Genomic DNA, 19,674 nt, shown 5'->3' with positions numbered 1-19,674 from the left:
ACAGCTAGCGTAAACAGCAGTTCTCATATGAGCGTGGACCTGCAAAATGAAGAAGAATCTTAACTCGAGACGACTTAGCCATCTGCAAAGGAGAGGCCAGAGGTCGTGGTGAACTACTAGAAGAAGCAGGCGAACTAAAGGTAAATTATGGAACTTTGCTTGTTGTTTTACAGTAGTTTATGTTGTACACTATCAAGAGATGGATGTCTTACTATTTGCTTGTTTAGGATTATATTCTTGGTAGAAAGGTGATCATGATGATGGCTCCAAGCGTGACGGAAGACTTCTCGTCCATCACGGTTGCCCCAATGGCGAAGCCAAGCCCCTAGGTGCACAGGACACTATAAAGAAGCACAAAAAGGTCCGAGAAGAAGGATCCAACAGTGTGCTTGAGGCCCGCCATGGTGTATGTCACGACATAGAAGATGGTGGGAGGACTAGATCCATGGGATGAGAGGCACTACATGCACGATGCTTGCTCTTTCATGAGCATCATGCGCTCTTGAGTGCACGTGAAGACGGCCTAGAACATAGGGTAGAGCCCCCAACGCTCGGAATAGAAGAATAGGAGCCCCACTTGTATGCACATTATCAATCACAAAAAGAAAGGGTTAATTAGTATGCGGTAGTAGTAATTGTATTTTCAAACTAACTTAAAAACCGGGTCTTGCAACTGGTCGATGTCGGATTGCCACCAAAGGAGTCCGCTGACAAGGGCAGCAACCAAGACCTCCACAATCCTGATCCTTGGGAAGGAATCATACACCCTCTTTGACACCCCTCCCATCCTCACTAGGATTGAGCCATCCATGGATTTGACCAACGCCTATCATCGGCCGGAAGAGCACCACTATCATTAACGTTAGCTGATAGCTCTGACCACATAGTGACAGTTGGTCTTCATTGGTATATCATGTTGCCACTCCTACAAGATATGCAACAAACTCACCATTAACCAACTCAATCACTACACAAGAAAAACAAAAAATCACACCATTTGCTAGATCCAACAAGTAATCAGTTGGGTTCATGGCAACCCCTGGGGCAAACCCCACACTGGAAAAGTAGTCCAACATATGGGCTCATTTGCCGAAGTACACCGAATTCCCATTCAAGAGCAAAAGTAACTTGTATAGAAGAGCCTGCTCAAGGGCTGGTGAATAGGCATCACCATTGTGCAGCGACCCCCATTGGCGAGCTCCCACAGCGTGGAAACTATTCTTTAAGCGGTGGTTGAGTCCAATCCTGAGGTCGGCTCATCAAGGAACAATAAGCTCGGTTTGATGAGCATCTTCTCTCGCCCCCGGATACCCCCCTCACGAGTGGCGCACCGATGATGCTATTCCGGCACCTCAACAGCCCAAGCTGCGCAACCACAACCTCCATTTGCTGAACTTTGTCCACCTTCATCGGGGTAGCGAAAGAGGGCCATGTAGACTAGTGTCTCAATTACAGTCAAGTGAGGGTAGAGCACGTCGTCTTGGGTGACGAAGCCGATCTTGCGTTTCATCGCATTCGAGAAGGGCTGCCCGTTGAAGGTGATGGTCCCAGAGAGCTGGCCATCGAGGGTTGTAAACAGGGTGGTCTTGTCGTTGCTCCACGTCCCCATCATCGCCCGCATCTCTCTGGGTAGCACGCTACCGGAGACTCAATATGTGAAAGAGATATGGTTTTTTTTTTTTATTCTTTTAGACCTTAGATTTTAGTGTATAGATACACTATTTTGTGATTATTTAATTAATTCATTTATAAGATATAATTATGTTTTAAATTAAGTGATGCAGTTTCTGCAGTAGACGCCGAAATAGGCCAAAAACATTTTATGTTAGAATGACTTGAAATTTGTACAGTGTTTGCAAATCGAGCTGAGAAGTCATTCTGGCATACCATAAATATAAGGTTAAATCATAATAATTGAATAATTTATGCGTATTTAATTTGCATTGCGTCTGTGAAAAATGACTTAAAATTCGCAAGGTGACTTTAAATTCGCACGGTACCATAGGTATAAGGTTAAACCCTAGTATTTGAATATTTGAATAACACACAAGATGGACGGAGCTCAATATCTTTTCCCTCTCAACTACTTCTCTCCCCCTTTGTTCTTCTCAAAGACGTATCATGCATGTCATCCGGAAGCAAGGGGTGGTCATGGCGACATTTGCAAGGATACTGGATTTGGCGCCGGCTAATCCCCCGTTGGAGCGGCGGCTTGGCCAAAGCTAAGTCCGTCCCTGGTGGTAATACACCTAATCAAAATTCAGATGTAAATAATGTTGATTGTTACTTAAAAATTAATATGCCCACATGAGATTTATTAATATGTATGTATTTCAGAAATGACAAATATGCTGTCACGTGAGATTAATTAATTCATGACAGTTTTAGCCATGACTGAAAATAATCACTGTGAAAAATTCAATTGTTAAAGTTTGTGATTTATTGACCATCTTTAAAACTAGTGGGAAATACTAAATTTTGACATTAGTTCATGATTTTTTAACCAATTATCCTAAAATATACAGTATTATGAAATATATTATTCATATATTTTGCTATATGTTATATTTTTAATACAATACTTTGCTATATATATATATTCATTTGATACAATATATTTTTAATGCTCTCTCTATCCCACTATAGGTGAGACATTTCTTTTCGGCCGTTGTTTTGCGAAGATGATAATAAATAGTTAAAGGAGAAAGTAAAGTAAGAGAAAGAACAATGTAGAAGAAATTCATATTTATATTATTCTTTTACTTATTTTACTTTCTCAACTCTAACTATTTATTATCATTATCACTATCATTTGACAGTACGAAATATTCTTAATAAAGTCTTCCCTAAAATATACAGTAATATAAAATATATTATTCATATATTTTGCTATATATATGTCCATTTGATATAATGTATTTTTATTATAATAATTCGACAGTAAAAATATGCTTAATGAAGTCTTAATGTGTGGATAATATATGATGTAACATAGCTAGTAATAGAAGATCTTGTGGGAAATGTTACGATTCTCCACATTGATGTGATAATTTGTACCCCTTATAATATAACTCTGTCACGTTATTATTAAATATCAAATTGTGTGTCACGTTATTATTCCCTATTATGCCCCTCAAATAAAGCTTAACATCAGATTCTAGCTAGTAAACAACTAACCACACACTCCATAACACAATCTATTTTTTTTTCATTATAAAAAATGACACTATTTATAAGTAATGAAAGTTAAATTAATTTAATACTCAAAATTATATAATTAAAATTTTAATGGGACGAAGGGCGACCATGAGTTTTTTCCTTAATCTTTTATAATCATATGATACATGAATCGTGTAGGTATTTATGGATGTAAATTTGAATTTAAAGGTGGACGAATTATGCATTATTCTGTCGTTTATAAATTTGTGAAAATTGAGGAAATGAATAATACATCAATCAATTCTATGTTTCTACTTCTCTCAAAGTTGTTTTAATTTGTTAGTTTTCTATTAGGACTCTTAATCATGATTTAAACCGAAGCAAAGACTAATTAAGGAACAAAAAGAACATAATATACTTGCATTTTATTTCATTGTTCGTAAAAATGAATATAAGAATTTCCCCCTTGCCATTTCTTTGAAGGGTGAAATTTGTAAATTGTTTGCCTACAAAATTGCTTCAACTCAAATTAAATAAAGTAACAAAGGCAACCCAAAAAAGTTTGTACATATAACTTAGATAGAAATATTAAACTCAATCAGGATATACATAAGTAGTAGAAGCAAAATCTTGAATAAAATTTTCATCAAAAACACGAACATGCATTGTTGATTTGGAAAATATGAAAAGGAAACAAGAAATGGTATTTGGACAAGCAGTCGCCTTCTGCGAATCGAAATGTTGCTCCTCCACCGACATGCTTTGCATCAGTCCTTTTCCTACACTAATACTACTATCTAATCATCTTAAATTTAAGCTTAACAAACTAGTACTATTTCATAATTAAGTATAATTTTTATTCTCTTAAGTTGAAAGGTACACATTGAGAAAGCGTTGTTGAAACTCGAACATCTCAACTAGTGAAATTTTCAGTCATGGGGTCATAACTTGTCGTCTCGTCTCGATAATTAACAATGAAAAATTAATCAAGATTAACAAGAGGGTACAAGACCCCATCCAAGAGTTTTATTGTCGGAAAGTACAAGCACCTTGTAGCAGGCCCGGCCCGCACCTCCTTATCATTTTCTCAAACTCTCAGACCATACATAATTTGATCTCATTTGGCTGCCCCTAAATTTACCTACCAATAAACTCAGACCTGATGGAAACGTTCTTTTCATTGTTTTTATTGTCTCAACATTATTTTTCTTCATTTTTGTCAAATGTTATCTTTAGTTCTTTATTTACACAAGTGGTCTTTATGATCAACTCAGATATAAGAAATGATTGTTTCTCCGTTCTCGTTCTAAATATTTGGGGTATGTGTGGCAAAATGGGTCTATGGTGCGGTGAGACATGTATATTGTGAGGCGGATTCAGTTGTTAATTTACTCCCTCCATCCCTGAAGAATAGACAACATTTGAAACGACATGAATTTTAATACACAATTGGTAAAGTAAGACAGAGATAGAAAGAAAAAGTGATTGAAATATTATTAGAGAGAAAAAGGTTCCTTAAATAGCATTGGTCTATTTTTACGGGACATTCCAAAATGGAAAATGTGATCTATTTTTAAGTGATGGAGGAAGTATTTGACAAGCTGATCGTCAGGCCATGATACATGGTTGTATTTGCATAAGGAGTCACCGGTTGGACGTGGGGTACGAAACTTGTTATTGAGCGACTGCTTAGGAACTGCATATGTTCGAGATGTATTAATGGTAATATTTTCTTGCCCTCTCTTGTAGGAGTAACGAGTAATATTTTTTTTTCTTTATCGATATCTTATGTATCACTTGGCATCTAAAGATAAAAATGCTTTTGTAGCACTTGTTTTTAATTTCCCCATACTTCTCCGCATAATCAAATTTATGTTATAAAATTCCTTATAAATGAGTTGTACAACCAAAAATAGACATTGCTTCCGTTGGTCCAATTTATGCAGTTATAGAATGTTAAAAAGTAAGGATAGTTTGTTGGCGTCCAAATCAAATATAGGTCACACACACCGTCCATCACATGAAATTTGCATATAACATGTCCCCCATTCATAACAAACACAGCTTTCTTATAATTAATAATCTCTATATTTGTTTATTCACTTTAAAATTCATCCCAACAATTAATGCAATGTAATTCCTTTGATTTCTACCCAAATTGTAATGCAATGTAATGAAATTTCCTTAAGTAACTTGTTTTCTTCAAAGCAAATTTATAAATTTCAGTTTAAATTATGTTTCCTAAGTGCCCGACTTTTGAGACGACATGAGTTGCCACTGCGAGATGATAGGTAATATATATAGGAGAGAGAAAAAAAGTAGTGGATTAATGTTAGTATATAGTAAGGCACACACCATCAGGATTGTAACGTGTTGTAATAAACAATTAAAATAAAAGTAAATTACTTTTAGTAGACAAACAAAAATGCAAAACTAGACTATTTTTTGGCAAAAGGAGTGTGAATTGCAATGCATTTTGTGCACTCTAACTTAGGACATATCCCATTAAGATCATGTTGCCAGAATTATAATAAAAAACATGTTGAGTTAATTTAGAAATGAAATCATTGTGGAAAATTCCATATAAGGCGGACTTTAGCGAGCATCGTTTAGCAAGCATCGTTTAGCAAGCATCGTTTAGCAAGCATCATGAACATTCACCAATCACTGAGCACTTACCAATAAGATGATAACATAGTAAGCACTAGTCTACATACAACAAATCCGAGTAAGAGAAATGGTAAAAGTGAAGACATTTACCAAGTGTACACGTACAACGGCTTGTTTAAAAAATTATCTATACCAAGCAACGCCTTGCTCTTTGGCGCTATATAATTGTAGAAAACCTTTTCTAGACTGTACGGAGCAACTCATGCTAACTAATGTTTCAGTCGACACATTATATTTATCTAATTTTTAAGGAGGAGTAATTAATCTACTCCAATAAATTAACAGAGGGACAGAGTTTGAAACATGTGAGGCGCATGCATTTATGTGAGAATGTGTCGTTTGATAAAGGCCATTCGTTCTTGCTAGACAGCCCAACAGCAATGACAACAGTGAATTTCCCTTATCATTTCAACAGGATTTGATTTGAGGGTCCCATCATGAATTACATAGGAATCAAATATTGTATTCATATTGCATTTGCATATAGCAAAGAAAGATTCGCTTGAAATGTTTGGTTGAAAATATGAAAAGATTGATTCATTTCAAAAAGAATATAAAATGATGAGAAAGGACAAAACTAAACATATAATTCCCACAAAATCATTGGAAAGTAAGTAAAAAAGAAAATACTTATTCGAGAGTGGTTTTGGGCAAGAAATAAATCCAAATGTTAGAACTATATAGCGACCAAAATGTTGGGCAAATTGGGCCACTTGTTACTTTTTGGGCAAGCAATTTGTCGTCATCATCCCCTATAAATAAGAGCCGAAACATAACTCATTAAATCACCTCATCACTTCACTTCACATATAGTAATTGAATTGTAGCAATGGAAGTGACGAAAGTGGTGAGCAGAGAAGAGAAATGGTCACTCAAGGGCATGTCGGCGGTTGTGACCGGTGGAACTAGAGGCATCGGGTAAGTTTCTGCTACGAAAAATAGTCTTGTTTTTTTTCATTTTAAGTTAGCACTTGAAAATATAATGTAATATGAACCACGGTGTGTTATGTTTTGAATTGAAGACGGGCGATAGTGGAAGAGCTAGCGGGATTCGGTGCAAGAATCCACACATGTTCAAGAAACAAGAAGGAGCTAGATGAAAGAGTTCAACAATGGAAAGCCAAAGGGTATCAAGTGAGTGGCTCGGTTTGTGATCTAACTTCAAGAACACAAAGACAAGAACTAATGCAAACCGTGGCTTCACTTTTCGATGGCAAGCTCAACATTCTTGTAAGTCATTTAAATTAAATAACACAATTAATTGTATTGCAAATTTGAAAATGATTGATTGCATTAATTGAATTAATTGATAGATCAACAATGCTGCAATAAGCATAATGAAAAGAGCAATGGAGCATGATGAGGAAGACTTTTGGCAAATAATTGGAACAAATTTGGAGTCACCCTATCATCTCTCCCAAATGGCACACCCTCTGCTCAAAGCTTCCGGCAGGGGCAATATTGTCTTTATCTCCTCTGTCGCCGGCAAAACTGCGCTTCCCGCACTCGCTGTCTATTCCGCTTCCAAAGGCAACCCCTCTTTCTTTCGAGCATGGATCCCCTGTTGTGGCAAAATGCACAGCAGGGGCTGTTGTGCTCATCTACATCCTTCGTTAATTTTTATACACTTAGATTATTTTTCTTTATTTACATTTTGTGTGGCGTGGATGAGCACAGCAGTCCATGCGGTGTATTTTGCCACAACAGGGGATCCATGCCCCTTTCTTTCTTTACTTAATTTAATTAATTAGCCTCACATTAATTCAATACTATGTCATTAACATTGTGCAGGTGCCATAAATCAATTGACAAAGAACTTGGCTTATGAGTGGGCAAAAGACAACATTAGAGTTAACACAGTGGCGCCATGGGCAGTCAACACCACTATTGTCAAACCTGTACCACTTCTATCCCTTCTTATTTTCAAGTTACATTTAATTTTTCAAACTTAATAACAATTAAAATATATTAAAATAGTGGATTGGCAGCATTAATCATCAAGCCAATCAACATCCCAATTGGTTGCTTGATGATAAATAACATGGACTTTAATTTTTCTCTTATGGGACATAGGTGTGACAATGTGATTTCTTTTTATAGAATTTATCCATTTCAACTTTCAAGTGATGGCTTTCTTTGAAAAGTTCACTAGTTCACCACCACACATCCAAAAATGGGACCCCAAGTTTTTATCTTATGTGCTTAAATATCGCAAAATGTCAATAACTTTATTGCATCAAATCAAACAAGTTTCAATCTGAATTAGCTGTTATTTTTGTGTTGTGTACAGGAAGATATAGACGTGTGCATACAAAATATGTTTGGGCCGCTGATGGCCCGAACTCCAATCCGGCCCATAGCCGAACCGGACGAGATATCGCCTTTGACGGCATTCCTCTGCCTTCCGGCGGCTTCTTATATTACCGGCCAAGTTATTTATGTTGATGGTGGCTTCACTTCTAGTGCTTGAGCTATTGGTAGTACTATTATTTTTCCCCTACCTAAATGTGTTTGTGTAGTAAAATGTGTTATTTGTATCAACCCTAAAGGCTGCACCAGAGGAGATGCTTACCAACCACAATTGGAACAGCTATTAGTTATTCACGATTTTTTAAAATCATGATTTTGTTTTAAAAACAATTTCATTTGCTTGATTGTATTTTGATATTATTTTCTATCTTCATAATGCTAAATCAATGTAATTCTCTACAACTTTTATAGTCTTTGACTGATTGCATATGAGGATCTTGACTACTGAAAATCTGAAAAAAAAAAAAACCAAAAGTATATAGTGGTTAATTAACTTTTAAAAGGAATTGTTAATCAAACGCACAATGACATTAGATTGGAGATACTACGCACTTTGAGAAATCATAAACACAAAGAGTGGTGTCCAGTTTATTTGACAAGTCAAGATTAAAGGATATGGATGTAAAGTTAAATTTAGCTAAGTAATTTTTGTAATAAAATCTTTATATTTAAATTATAATATAGTGAGTAATTTATATAGGGTGACATAAATCAATCATCCTTCTTATTACCCTAACCTCCATTTTATGTCCCCTTTGATATGGGCCAACATTGTGATTGATTGGTTAGGGCTCTGTTCCATATATATACACACAAAAAATGGGGCCCTTTATGAGCGGACCGAAATATTGTGGGGCCCATTGTTTAATGGGTTGGGCCCATAATGGTCGCCGACCTAATGGGTTGGCCCATAGGGTCTTCTGATAGAGTTCACTAATTTTGATGGCACATAACGTGAAAGTACTTGTAAAATTTGAACAATAGTTAAACCTTAGTTAAATGATAGTAGTAGTAATTATTATGAAATTTGAAGTTCATAATCTTATATATCATGATTATATTTTCTACGTCCATAAATGGGTTATGTCATCATTTTTAGTATATACTACATATCTCAGTTTATCATTTTGATCCGTCCCTTATTAATTATCTGTCCTACTTCAATTTTGCTATTTTTGATAATAGACCCTACATTACACTAACTCATTATCATTCACATTTTATTATAAAATTAATCAATTTTGTTATTTTTGATAGTAGACCCTACATTACACTAACTCATTATCATTCATATTTTATTATAAAATTAATATATAAAAATAGGACTCATATTCTATTAACTTTTTCAATTCAATTTCTTTTACTTTTCTTAAAATTCGTGTCGGGTCAAAATGGGACAAATATTAGGGGACGGAGGGAGTATTGATTTGTGTGTCAATTCGGCGGCAATCAACTTCTGTCTGTCATTTATATCATTTGTATTGTACTCCCTTCGTCCCTAAAAAATAGACAACACTTGAAATGACACGAATTTTAGTACACAGTTTATAAAATAATAGAGATAGAAAGAAAAAAAGATTGAGAGTATTTTTAGTGGAGAATAAGACCCACCTTATTAGAGAGAAAAAAATTCCTTAAATAGAACTGATCTATTTTTTAAGGGACATCACAAAATGATAAATGTGGTCTATTTTTAAATATAAGCAAAATCTTTAAATGTAATTTGGTCTATTTAAATTATTGTACAGTCCAAATGTCATTAATTTCAACCATTCTCTTCAATGAAAATTTATTATTGGCTGAGATAACAAAGATACTCTTTTATATACATATTCATTAAATGAAATTTCACAAAATAAATGAAGTAGAAGATTTTAGAAAAACAAGAAGAAAAAATATACTGTAAATTTGACATATGACATTACTGGAGATTGATACCTTACATTACTGGAGATTGATACCTTATACTGTAAATGGTCTTAGACCACTAGACCATTTCTGTATGTTGAAAAACAATTACTAAGTTATCATAATATTGATAAACAAGAAATAGCTTCAGTAATTATATAGTTTATTTTTTTGTACAAATATTTATATTCTAGTACTAATTGCAAAACAGGCATATTAGATGATCGAAATGTGAAAACAGAAAAATATAAGGTCCCACCGAGACTTGAACTCGGGTTACTGGATTCAGAGTCCAATGTCCTAACCACTAGACCATGGGACCATTTCATGATTGATGTTAATCTTTCCTAGTAACAAAGCATAAAGCCGTTCTTATGGGCCAACGCCACAACCTGGTAATATTTTTGTTGTTAAATTAATTGTTGATTCCGAATTGAAGTAAAACTCAATCCCCCTTTTAAATTATGTTCATGCAAGAGAGAGTAAATTTCACAATGCCTAGAATTTATGTTCCGTGGGATGTAAATCTTTCATATTAAAAAAGTAAATTAATGTAAGTATTCTGTTGAATGAGGCTTTTATAGATAATTTCTCATTCAAAAAATGTCTGTTTACACTATCCTTTTCAAATATCCCATCGTCACTAATTTTTATTATGAGTTTGAGATCAATGATATCATTTAACACACACCAAAAACGAACAACGACTCCAAAAAATCCCAGAAGCCCATCATTACTAATGTAGTTGCAGCTTCAACCACATCAAAGTACATCAATTAAATAAAAGAAGATGATGAACATTCATAGAGCCTCACTCAAAACCCCCTTCAAGAAATAAAGGGGCAAAAATGTATGGAATAATGTGACAACTTAAGCAACGAAACATAAATATGTGAGACTAGGATAAAATGAGACACATGACCAGAATCAGGCCGATGACCCGTCATTTGGTTGATCGTTCACGAAAAACCGATTGAGTCTCGTCCTCGCAGCTGAGACCTGCAGAATTGCAGAAGAGGCGACATATGAGCAACTTCCTATCGGATTGTTATGAAAGTGGGAGTAATCGTTAGTAGTAGTGTACGGTACCTGTTTATCCCAATCTGTTCTCTTGGTTATGATCACTAGTACTATCGTTTGAACCAACGTACCCATCAGCATTCCAATCCACACTCCCTATATACAACATTATTAAAATTAATATGACTCATTATATGGGGCTGGACGCGATCAACGGGATATGGAAACTCACCTCGACTTCCAGCTTGATGACATAACCCAGCACGACCCCGATAGGAATTCCTATCAAGTAATAACATCCAAGGTTGACGTATACCACAATGCTCTGCCACCCAGCCCCAACTGCGACACCTGTTCAGTCGACAACATTCTATCAGATGCAGCGTATTCTTCAATTGTTAAAGATGTGACGGATCAGCGAAGAGGATTATAGGCCTTACCAGAAAGAACTGGTTGAACACTATTCAAGAGAATTGAGAATGCCAGCAGAGGAGACAAGTGAGCAACTTCCACAGCCACATCTTCTTCGTTTGTGAATATGTAAGCTAGACGTCCACGGAAGAATAGGAAAAATACAAAAAGCACTAATCCTATGGACGTTGAAGTTACGACAACATTCACAATGGAAAACTTTGCAGCTTTAGGGTCCCCCCTTCCAAGCTCATTTGAGACCCGTACACTATGACAGAGTAGGAAGATGATCCATTGAAAACGAGTTCCTCTAAGCTAATACAAGTTGGGTTACCAATAGGTTGAAGCAAAGTTTCATACCTTGCGGCAGCCAAGAAACCAAGCGATATCATCATTTCCCAGCCATTGATGTTAAGGCTACAAGACAGAAGCAATAGTTATTATATGATGAAGCTGAGGTTACAAGATTAATACGAGGTCAGATTGAATAATACCAGATCGAAAGAGCATCAACCGCGACTCTAGCATTCTTCAAATTTCCAGTCAAAAGGATAAGTATGGCATTGTACCAGAGCTCAAGACTATCACCAAAAGAAACAAGGAAATTAAAGATGTAGAATGAGGACTGCATAATGAACATAAACTTCCATGAAAATCCTCGGTTTTTGATATACGAAATGCTTAATCATCAAAAATCATTCCTGCATATGCAAGTTTGAGCTCTTAAATCTTTTGCAAAGCCTTACCAGAGCATGGCACCGGATGACATGGAAAATTTGATAACTGGCCAAAGATCTTTGAAGGCTAAGGTCGAAAAGCCATTCCAAGTTTCACGGCATCCTCCGCAAGTGACAAAAATTAGCTGGCCGATGTTTGGAATCCAGTAGGCCAAGATAGTGGACACCATTGCACCAGGTATACCAAAATGATACTTCACAGTTAAAAGCCACGACAGGAAAATGTGGATTGTCAAGGATAACACCGCCAAATACGTTATTATCATGTTCTTGCTCTGCGCTTGTAAGTACATCTGGCAGGTAAATGACAGGATGTAAGAGTATATGACCGGGATGAACCAGAGGGCGATCTTCCCCGCCTCTTTCGCAATAACTTCATCCTGCCCTAGGGCTATCAGGATAGGGGTTGCAAAAATATAGACAGGCACTAGTGCAGTGGTGAGGAAAATCAAAACAATCCATGATCTTTGGAGATATATTCCAAGCATGTGATACTGCCTCGCGCCATAAGCTTGCCCGCATAGCGTTTCCAATCCATTGGCCGCTCCCAACTGCAAATCCGAAATCCGAACTAATATTACATGGTCTTGGTTTCCTAGATTGAACTCATACTTTGCCCCTCAAGAACCATATATATTATCACTCAATTAAACACACACTCTCATTCACCAAGCAATTCATTAATCTCAAACAAAGAATTCTTGATAACTAAGCATCAATTGAACATCAGTATCACATCAATTGAACTTCAGAGGGCTGAAGATTAAAGAAAAATCCCAAATAAAAAGCCAAACTAATGCTTATGTTGACTTGTTAACACACACACACACACACACACACTCACAGACACACACTAGTATTTCCTAGAAAAGAAAAGGGTATGAAGGTGAAAAAATACCAGCAATCCGTTGGCAAATCGAGTAAGGAGAGTGAAAACGAGAGCATAGGCAGCAAGCTCAGTAGCACCGATGTGGCCAACAAATGCTTGGCTGATGACATTTATTCCAAAGGTGGAAAATCGAGTGAAAATGGCCGGTGCAGCGACTACCCACATCTTCTTGTTCTCCACCCATAGCTTCGTCTTCAAGTCAACCTCCTCTTCTTCAACCGGCTTCACCAGCGCCTCTCGAGGATCGCCTTCCATTTACTCACCAACAAGCTCAAAATCGAAACTTTTGTTGATTCCAGCAGAAATTAAAACCTGGGAATTAAAAAACGGTTGAAAAAAGTAGATTCGGGGAAGAAAAAATCAGTCATATTGAGATTAACGATAGAGAGATGGTATACGTGTAGGGAGGGTAGTGAGCTTCGTGGACTAATAATTCTGCAATGCTCTACTCATGCAGTAGCTTTCCCAATACTCTCAAGCTCAACTGGAGATTGCAGATGCATTTCTGCACTTGCCAATTTTTCATAAAAATGTATACAGTACTTTTTATAATCTTATAAATTTAATACTCCTCGTCTCCTCGATATAAATGAATGTTAATTAATACTCCCTATGTCTTATTGAAGATGACTCCCTTTGCTTTTTAGTTTGTCCCAACTAAAATAACTCATTACTTAAAATAGAAACACATTTATCTCTATTTTATTATAGTTCTCTTACTTTACTCTCTCCTCTCAACACACAAAATAAATTTGCACAAAATCCCGTACCGCCCAAGAAATGGGTCATCTTCCTTCCTCGGGACGAGGAAGTACTTTATTATTGCTAGAAGATTACAATCAGATCTTACTACATTTTTTTTTTCTCAGCGTGATATCCATTTTTGAGTAGATAGGAATGAGGTTGACACAATTCTAAATTATTAAATCCACGTGTATTTGATGAATTATTGACGCTTAAATACGACGACAGTAGTATGTTACTGAATTATTGTGATGGCATAGATGCAATTATTTTATAAAAGAACATAATTATAGGCACTTTTAACGTGCTTCCCCGTTACAATTAGGTTGAATCATAATATTTTTTTTGGGATGTAAACTACATTACAAACTACAAGCTCCAAACTTTTCAATATAAAATTAACACGGCGTCAACACAGTGTAAAATTTCAAGATTTTGATGTCAACATAATTTCAACGCAATATCAATACGGTATCAACCGTTGACACTGTGTTGATATTTTCTGTTGCTGTTATTTTGTCATCTATTGACATTTTTTAACAGTTTAGATCATAGTTTGAAATTTGTACGATATTTGGAGTTTGCATTTGATCACATTCCTTTATTATTATTTTTTTTGACAAAAAAAAATAAAATACACAATCACTTTTACTTTATTTTATTACCTATTTTATTCTCTTTTTATTTTTCATACCTTTTCAATTCTTAATCTTTATATCTAAAAATTTAACTTAATTTAATTGAAAGAGAGAGTAAGAATTATCTACATTAATTTGATATGACACTAATTGTAAGGTATTAATTACTTAGGTTTTTGTATAGTAAAAAAATTCTCATCATTTATAGCAAATTAAAGAGTCGTGAATTAAGGCTCCGTATATTATTGGTTTTCTTTAGGTGACCCCAATTGATTTAATCTTGGCCCGACAACATTATTACATGCGAGGATATTTTTATATGAAAAAGTAAAACTTATTCAAAACCTTTTTAAAACAATAGGAAAATATGGTGTTTTGTTAGTCAGATTAATATAAATGTAATATGAAGATCGAAGAGTACTACTTTTTATTTTAATTCTTAAACTGCATGGAGTAAATGTCTTTTTTTAGTCCTTAACATATGACAATTTTTTTATTTTGATCCATAACATTATCTTTTGAATTATTTGGTTCTTAACAAATACAAATTCGTCACATTTGGTTCGAAATGAATAGAGCTGTTAAAAATTAACAGTCGACGAATTTTAAATCAATTTTGACCTAATTAAGAGTTTTAAAAATTAGAAATTTTTTTCTTTTTCAAATAAATTCTAATTTTTTTTGAAATTATTTTTATTAAAAGGAATTGCTTGTATCATTTAAAAAACCTAGAATAAGTTTACATTCTTATTATTCTTTTTTCATCTTCTTCATCGTTTCTTTTGGAGACAAAACCCTAGTTCTTGGAAGAACATCAAGTAACCCAAACTCGCCAACTATGGACCGTTCGAACTACAACAGAGACCGGTGGAAGTGGCGGTGGACGTGACCTCCGATTCCGGAACGAATTTTGCCATTGCAAGAGTCGGGCTTCACTCCGAATCGTCAACCCCTATGAAAAACCAACAAGGGGGAAGCTATACTTTTGTTTGTGAGAGAAAAGATTGCCAATTTTTCAAGTGGTGTGAGCCAATCGACGAAGACGACGCCGTGACTTCTTCAATGCACCGAATGTGAGAGTTTTAGTTTGATTTTGTCATCAATCGAGGAGGATAATAGGGCAATAGAGAAATTACGTAGTATTGTGATGTATGGATTTTGTTTCTTTGTTGTGGTGCTTGTTTGGGAGATTTCGCCGGTGTGCAAAGTGAGAGAGATTGAGAGATTAACGCGATTTCGCGATTGAGAGAGATTGGGAAATTTCACTATTTCATTTTCTTTTGTTATATATTTTATGTTTAATTTAATTTTGTAATAGTTATTATTATTATTATTTACTTAAAATTTTGTAATTTTTCAGATATTGGTTAATTAGTTATTAGATATTAATTAAACATAATTAAAACTCTTAATCCAGTTAAATTTGATTTAAAATTTGTTGACCGTTAATTTTTAACAGCTCCGTCACTTTCGGACCAAATGTGACTGATTTTTATTTGTTAAGGACCAAATAATCTAAAAGATAATGTTATGGAACAAAATTAAAAAGTTGATCGTATGTTAAAGACCAAAAAGAGACTTTAGTCAATTATGCGATCTAGATGTTGTTGCACTTTTATTACTTCAATACGCAACTTGTGGTTGTAGACTGACGAAGTTGTTGCAAGGCAGTAGATGAATTAAATTAAATAAAAATATCGAAATTTAAAACTTAATTTCCTACAATTTCAAAATAGATAAAAGGCAGCCAACCATACATAATTGAGTAACTTCAACGACCCAAAAATATTAACCGATTCTAGGGATGACGGCGGAAATTACCTGGAGATATATGAATTATATACGTCAATATTATTTTTATTTATTCCAAACGAGCCATGGCTGTTCCTTCCCTATTAACAGTACTAGATTTTATATTTTGTGATTTGCATATTTATGCACTACAATTTTTAAAAATAATGTCAATATATTTAAATTTTGATCGATAATAATGGATATAAAATAAAGAAAAGTGAAAAGTGATCAAAATAGCTTTATGGTCCAAAAAAGTTTCAGAAAAATGAAAAAGTATAATTATGTCAAAGTTAAAACACGTGTAATGATATTTTATAAAGAAAAGTGACAAGTGATCAAAATAGCCTTTATGGTCCAAAAAAGTTTCAGAAAAATGAAAAAGTATAATTATGTCAAAGTTAAAACACGTGTAATGATATTTTTAAAGTTTGGGAACTATATATGTGTAAGTGATAAAAACATAGATATTAAAATGTAATTCTCTTTTACTAAACAAATGCAAAATCTAGTTAGAATCTTATTAGAAAAAAAAATAAAAAATCGTTCATTTGTTTCTAGTTGTATCATTTTTGTGCATTCAGTGGCGAAGCTAGAATTTTTATGACGCCCTCCAAGTCACTATTAATAGTTATAGAGTTCATTCGATGTCGGTGATATCAGAAGCTCAAAATAATTAGTTTTTAATATTTTTTTTCAATTTTTATGTAAGAACAGCATAGATGCATAGATGGAAACGGATTTTCAATTATGAAGTGGCAAAGATTTAAAATTAACATAATTATTGGTGTGAAAAATAACAAATAGAAAGCATGTTCAAGAAAATAAAAAGCGGAGAGAATTAGAATAGTAATATTGCATTAGAATAAAGAAAAGAGAAAAAAACAAGCATATGTAGAAAAAGAGAAATATGCATATTAGAATAAAGAAAAGAGAAAAAAAACACTAGCATATGTAGAAAAAGAGGATTATGTCGCGCAGAATATTAGAAATAGGCCACTCATCTCTTAAAAGGTCTCAAAGAGGGGAGGGTTATCCACACTTATATAAAGAAGCTAGGATTATCACCAAACCGATGTGGGACAAGGATTTGGAGAATTTACCATGCCTCCTCACGTGTGGGCTGGAATGACACATCGGACTTCCATCACGTGGGTAGGCAAGTGAAGAGATAAAGAGATAAACCATCATCGACTTGGGCCCTGCTCTGATACCATATTAGAAATGGGCCACTCACCCCTTAAAAAGGTCTCATAGGGTAGGGGGTTGTCCATACTTATATAGAGAAGTTAGGATCATTACCAAGCCGATGTGGGACAAGGATTTGGATAATTTAACAGAGATTTGAACTTGTGACCTCTGCGTTACACCTCATACCAACTGCACCAGAAATACTATACTTTTAGTGTAGTTTGCATATAATATATATACTCAATCGACAAATCGACAAAAAAAATAAAAATAAAAAAATAAATTGATGGGGGACTAGGGGCCCCCCTGGCTCCAACGTGGCTTCGCCACTGCACTCATTTGTCATTCTCAATTCAGGCAAATAATTTTATTTTGAATGAGCTACAAAAATGGTTCCTAGACTATGAGTTTATCTCGTCCATAGTCCCTGGACTTTAAAAATATCGCCAGACATCCCTGGACTAAGGGTTTATCTCGAAAATGGTCATTTTTCATTGTTTTCGGTCGAAAATACCCTCTTGGGGGATTTTGGGGGGTCGGGGCAATTTGGTCTTTTAACATTTTAAATCTGTTAACATTTTAAATCTGATATTATTTCAGTTTTGTACTAAATCTGATATTACTTCAAAACTATCATTCTTCTTCCCTTTTGTCATTCACTTTGCTTCTTTATTTCAATATTATATTTAATTTTACAAAATTATATTTTAAATTTCAATTTTTAAATATCAATAAAAAAAATTTAATTATAAAAATTATTAAATAACAAAAATTAATAGTCATAATCAATATTTGATAGTGTCTAATATTTAATCAATAAGGTACGACAACGCCTTAGTTTTAATCAAGTACTTTAATAGCTTTAATCATAAATAGATCATATAACACGATTTATTCTGAAATAAATATGCATCTAATATAAGACTAATATAATTTTCGTTTATTAATTTGAAAACAATCAAAATTTACTAGAAAATTTCAACAAAAATACTCCTATATAAAATTTTTAGTAGGATCAAATTTTTAGTCAACTTCATAATATTCAATTACATGCAATTATAACAATCGAATGAAGGCTAAATTGAATAGCTCTTATTTTTCCATCATGATTAATATTATTTTTTTGTACTTCTTCAATTCAGCTGAATATTATGGAGTATTAAATAACAAAAATTAATAGTTTTAATCAATTTTTATTGTGTCCATGAATTAATAGTTTTAATTAAAAAAATTTATTGATATTTAAAAATTGGAATTTAAAATTTAATTTTATAAAATTAAATTTAATATTGAAATAAAAAAACAAAGTGAAGGATGACAAAAGGGAAGAAGAATGATAATTTTGAAACAATATCAGATTTAGTATATAACTGAAATATTATCAGATTTAAAATGTTAAAAATGTAAAAAGATCAAATTGTCCAAACCCCCAAAACCCTCCAAAAGGGTTTTTTCGACCAAAAATAGTGAAAAATGACCATTTTTGAGATAAACCTTTAGTCCAGAAATGTCTAATAATATTTTTAAAATCCAAGAACTATGAACGAGATAAATTTATAGTTCAGGGACTACTTTTCTAATCGATGACTTTTAGTTTTACTGGATCCATTTCGTTACTAACTTTTTTATAAAGTAATGCATGGTCAATATGATAGTGACTTATGAATATTCATATAAATCTAATTAGGAGGTTTTACTTTTAGGGTTCTCTCTCTAGAGTCTAGACATCTAATTGGTTTTTGTGAGCAATGAAAATTTTGTTTATTTAACTTTAGATTTTGTGAGCAAAGACTATTTTCTTTCTGTTCTATTTTGTGAGCAATGAAAGTTAATCTCAAAGACTATTGTCTTTCTCTTCTATTTTGGAGTCTTCCACAAAATTAATCACCTTTTATTTTTAGCAAGTTTTTTCGTATTTATAGGATGAGTTCAATTTTTTTACTAACAATACCACAATCACTTTTTCTTTCAATCTCTCTTATTCTTTTACCAAAAAATAAATGCATGATTTACTTTACAACAAATAATACTGTACTACTTAATTCATATTTATAGCTAAATTTATAATTTGTTCTTACTACTTTTCCTCAGTGCATTTAATGTAGTACGTTAATGACAAAATTAATACCGTACTACTTAATTCATATATATAGATAAGTTTAGAATATGTTCTTACTATGTTCTCAGGATAGTTGAGTCATTTTTT

The 19,674-nt window shown here is 33.8% G+C and overlaps 3 protein-coding genes, 1 non-coding gene and 1 pseudogene across 6 annotated transcripts in view; 1 reads left to right on the top strand and 4 right to left on the bottom strand.

Annotated features, from left to right (window-relative positions):
• Positions 1-229: 229 nt before the first annotated feature.
• LOC125194650 lies at positions 230-2,127 on the bottom strand (annotated as a pseudogene).
• A 4,493-nt stretch (positions 2,128-6,620) lies between these two features.
• On the top strand, positions 6,621-8,541 carry LOC125193591 (tropinone reductase 1-like). The gene is made up of 5 exons (XM_048091422.1): positions 6,621-6,747; positions 6,852-7,059; positions 7,143-7,359; positions 7,621-7,727; positions 8,120-8,541. The coding sequence occupies exons 1-5, from the start codon at positions 6,659-6,661 to the stop codon at positions 8,297-8,299; spliced, it is 801 nt and encodes a 266-aa protein (XP_047947379.1). The 5' UTR covers positions 6,621-6,658; the 3' UTR covers positions 8,300-8,541.
• A 1,756-nt stretch (positions 8,542-10,297) lies between these two features.
• Positions 10,298-10,369, bottom strand: TRNAQ-CUG. Its single transcript has one exon. It is a non-coding gene; the product is annotated as a tRNA-Gln (tRNA).
• A 395-nt stretch (positions 10,370-10,764) lies between these two features.
• LOC125192199 (protein DETOXIFICATION 21-like) lies at positions 10,765-13,653 on the bottom strand. The gene is made up of 9 exons (XM_048089714.1): positions 13,503-13,653; positions 13,114-13,416; positions 12,225-12,766; positions 11,973-12,059; positions 11,839-11,895; positions 11,508-11,746; positions 11,300-11,418; positions 11,137-11,223; positions 10,765-11,046 (listed from the first exon to the last, which is right to left on the bottom strand). Exons 2-9 carry the CDS (start codon positions 13,357-13,359, stop codon positions 10,975-10,977), a joined length of 1,449 nt encoding a protein of 482 aa, XP_047945671.1. The 5' UTR covers positions 13,360-13,416; positions 13,503-13,653; the 3' UTR covers positions 10,765-10,974.
• A 3,547-nt stretch (positions 13,654-17,200) lies between these two features.
• The window catches only part of LOC125191801 (protein DETOXIFICATION 21-like), a 6,405-nt gene continuing 3,931 nt past the window's right edge, over positions 17,201-19,674 (bottom strand). Inside the window, exons 10-11 of one of the 3 annotated variants that reach the window (XR_007171249.1) lie at positions 17,580-17,657; positions 17,201-17,479 (exon numbers count right to left, since the gene is read on the bottom strand). The gene's annotated coding sequence lies outside the window, so the exon portion shown is untranslated. Of the gene's footprint in view, positions 17,672-19,674 lie in introns of all 3 variants that reach the window. The other 2 variants (XR_007171248.1, XR_007171247.1) reach the window with 2 other exon arrangements.

This window comes from Salvia hispanica, chromosome 6 (assembly GCF_023119035.1).
Source record: "Salvia hispanica cultivar TCC Black 2014 chromosome 6, UniMelb_Shisp_WGS_1.0, whole genome shotgun sequence".
Classification (NCBI taxonomy): Eukaryota; Viridiplantae; Streptophyta; class Magnoliopsida; order Lamiales; family Lamiaceae; genus Salvia; species Salvia hispanica.
The sequence above is the reverse complement of the archived record's forward strand: the minus strand, read 5'-3'. Positions and strand labels throughout refer to the sequence as shown.

What these genes read in the sequence shown, in the direction of transcription:
- LOC125193591 (XM_048091422.1), top strand. Translation starts at nt 6,659, where the DNA reads ATGGAAGTGACGAAAGTGGTGAGCAGAGAAGAGAAATGGTCACTCAAG. An exon ending in ATGGCAAGCTCAACATTCTT is followed by an intron (nt 7,060 to 7,142) that starts GTAAGTCATTTA and finishes ATTAATTGATAG; the next exon opens with ATCAACAATGCTGCAATAAG. An exon ending in ACACCACTATTGTCAAACCT is followed by an intron (nt 7,728 to 8,119) that starts GTACCACTTCTA and finishes TGTTGTGTACAG; the next exon opens with GAAGATATAGACGTGTGCAT.
- LOC125192199 (XM_048089714.1), bottom strand. Translation starts at nt 13,359, where the DNA reads ATGGAAGGCGATCCTCGAGAGGCGCTGGTGAAGCCGGTTGAAGAAGAG. An exon ending in TCATCCGGTGCCATGCTCTG is followed by an intron (nt 12,060 to 12,224) that starts GTAAGGCTTTGC and finishes TTTTGGTGATAG; the next exon opens with TCTTGAGCTCTGGTACAATG. An exon ending in GGTTTCTTGGCTGCCGCAAG is followed by an intron (nt 11,747 to 11,838) that starts GTATGAAACTTT and finishes ACTCTGTCATAG; the next exon opens with TGTACGGGTCTCAAATGAGC.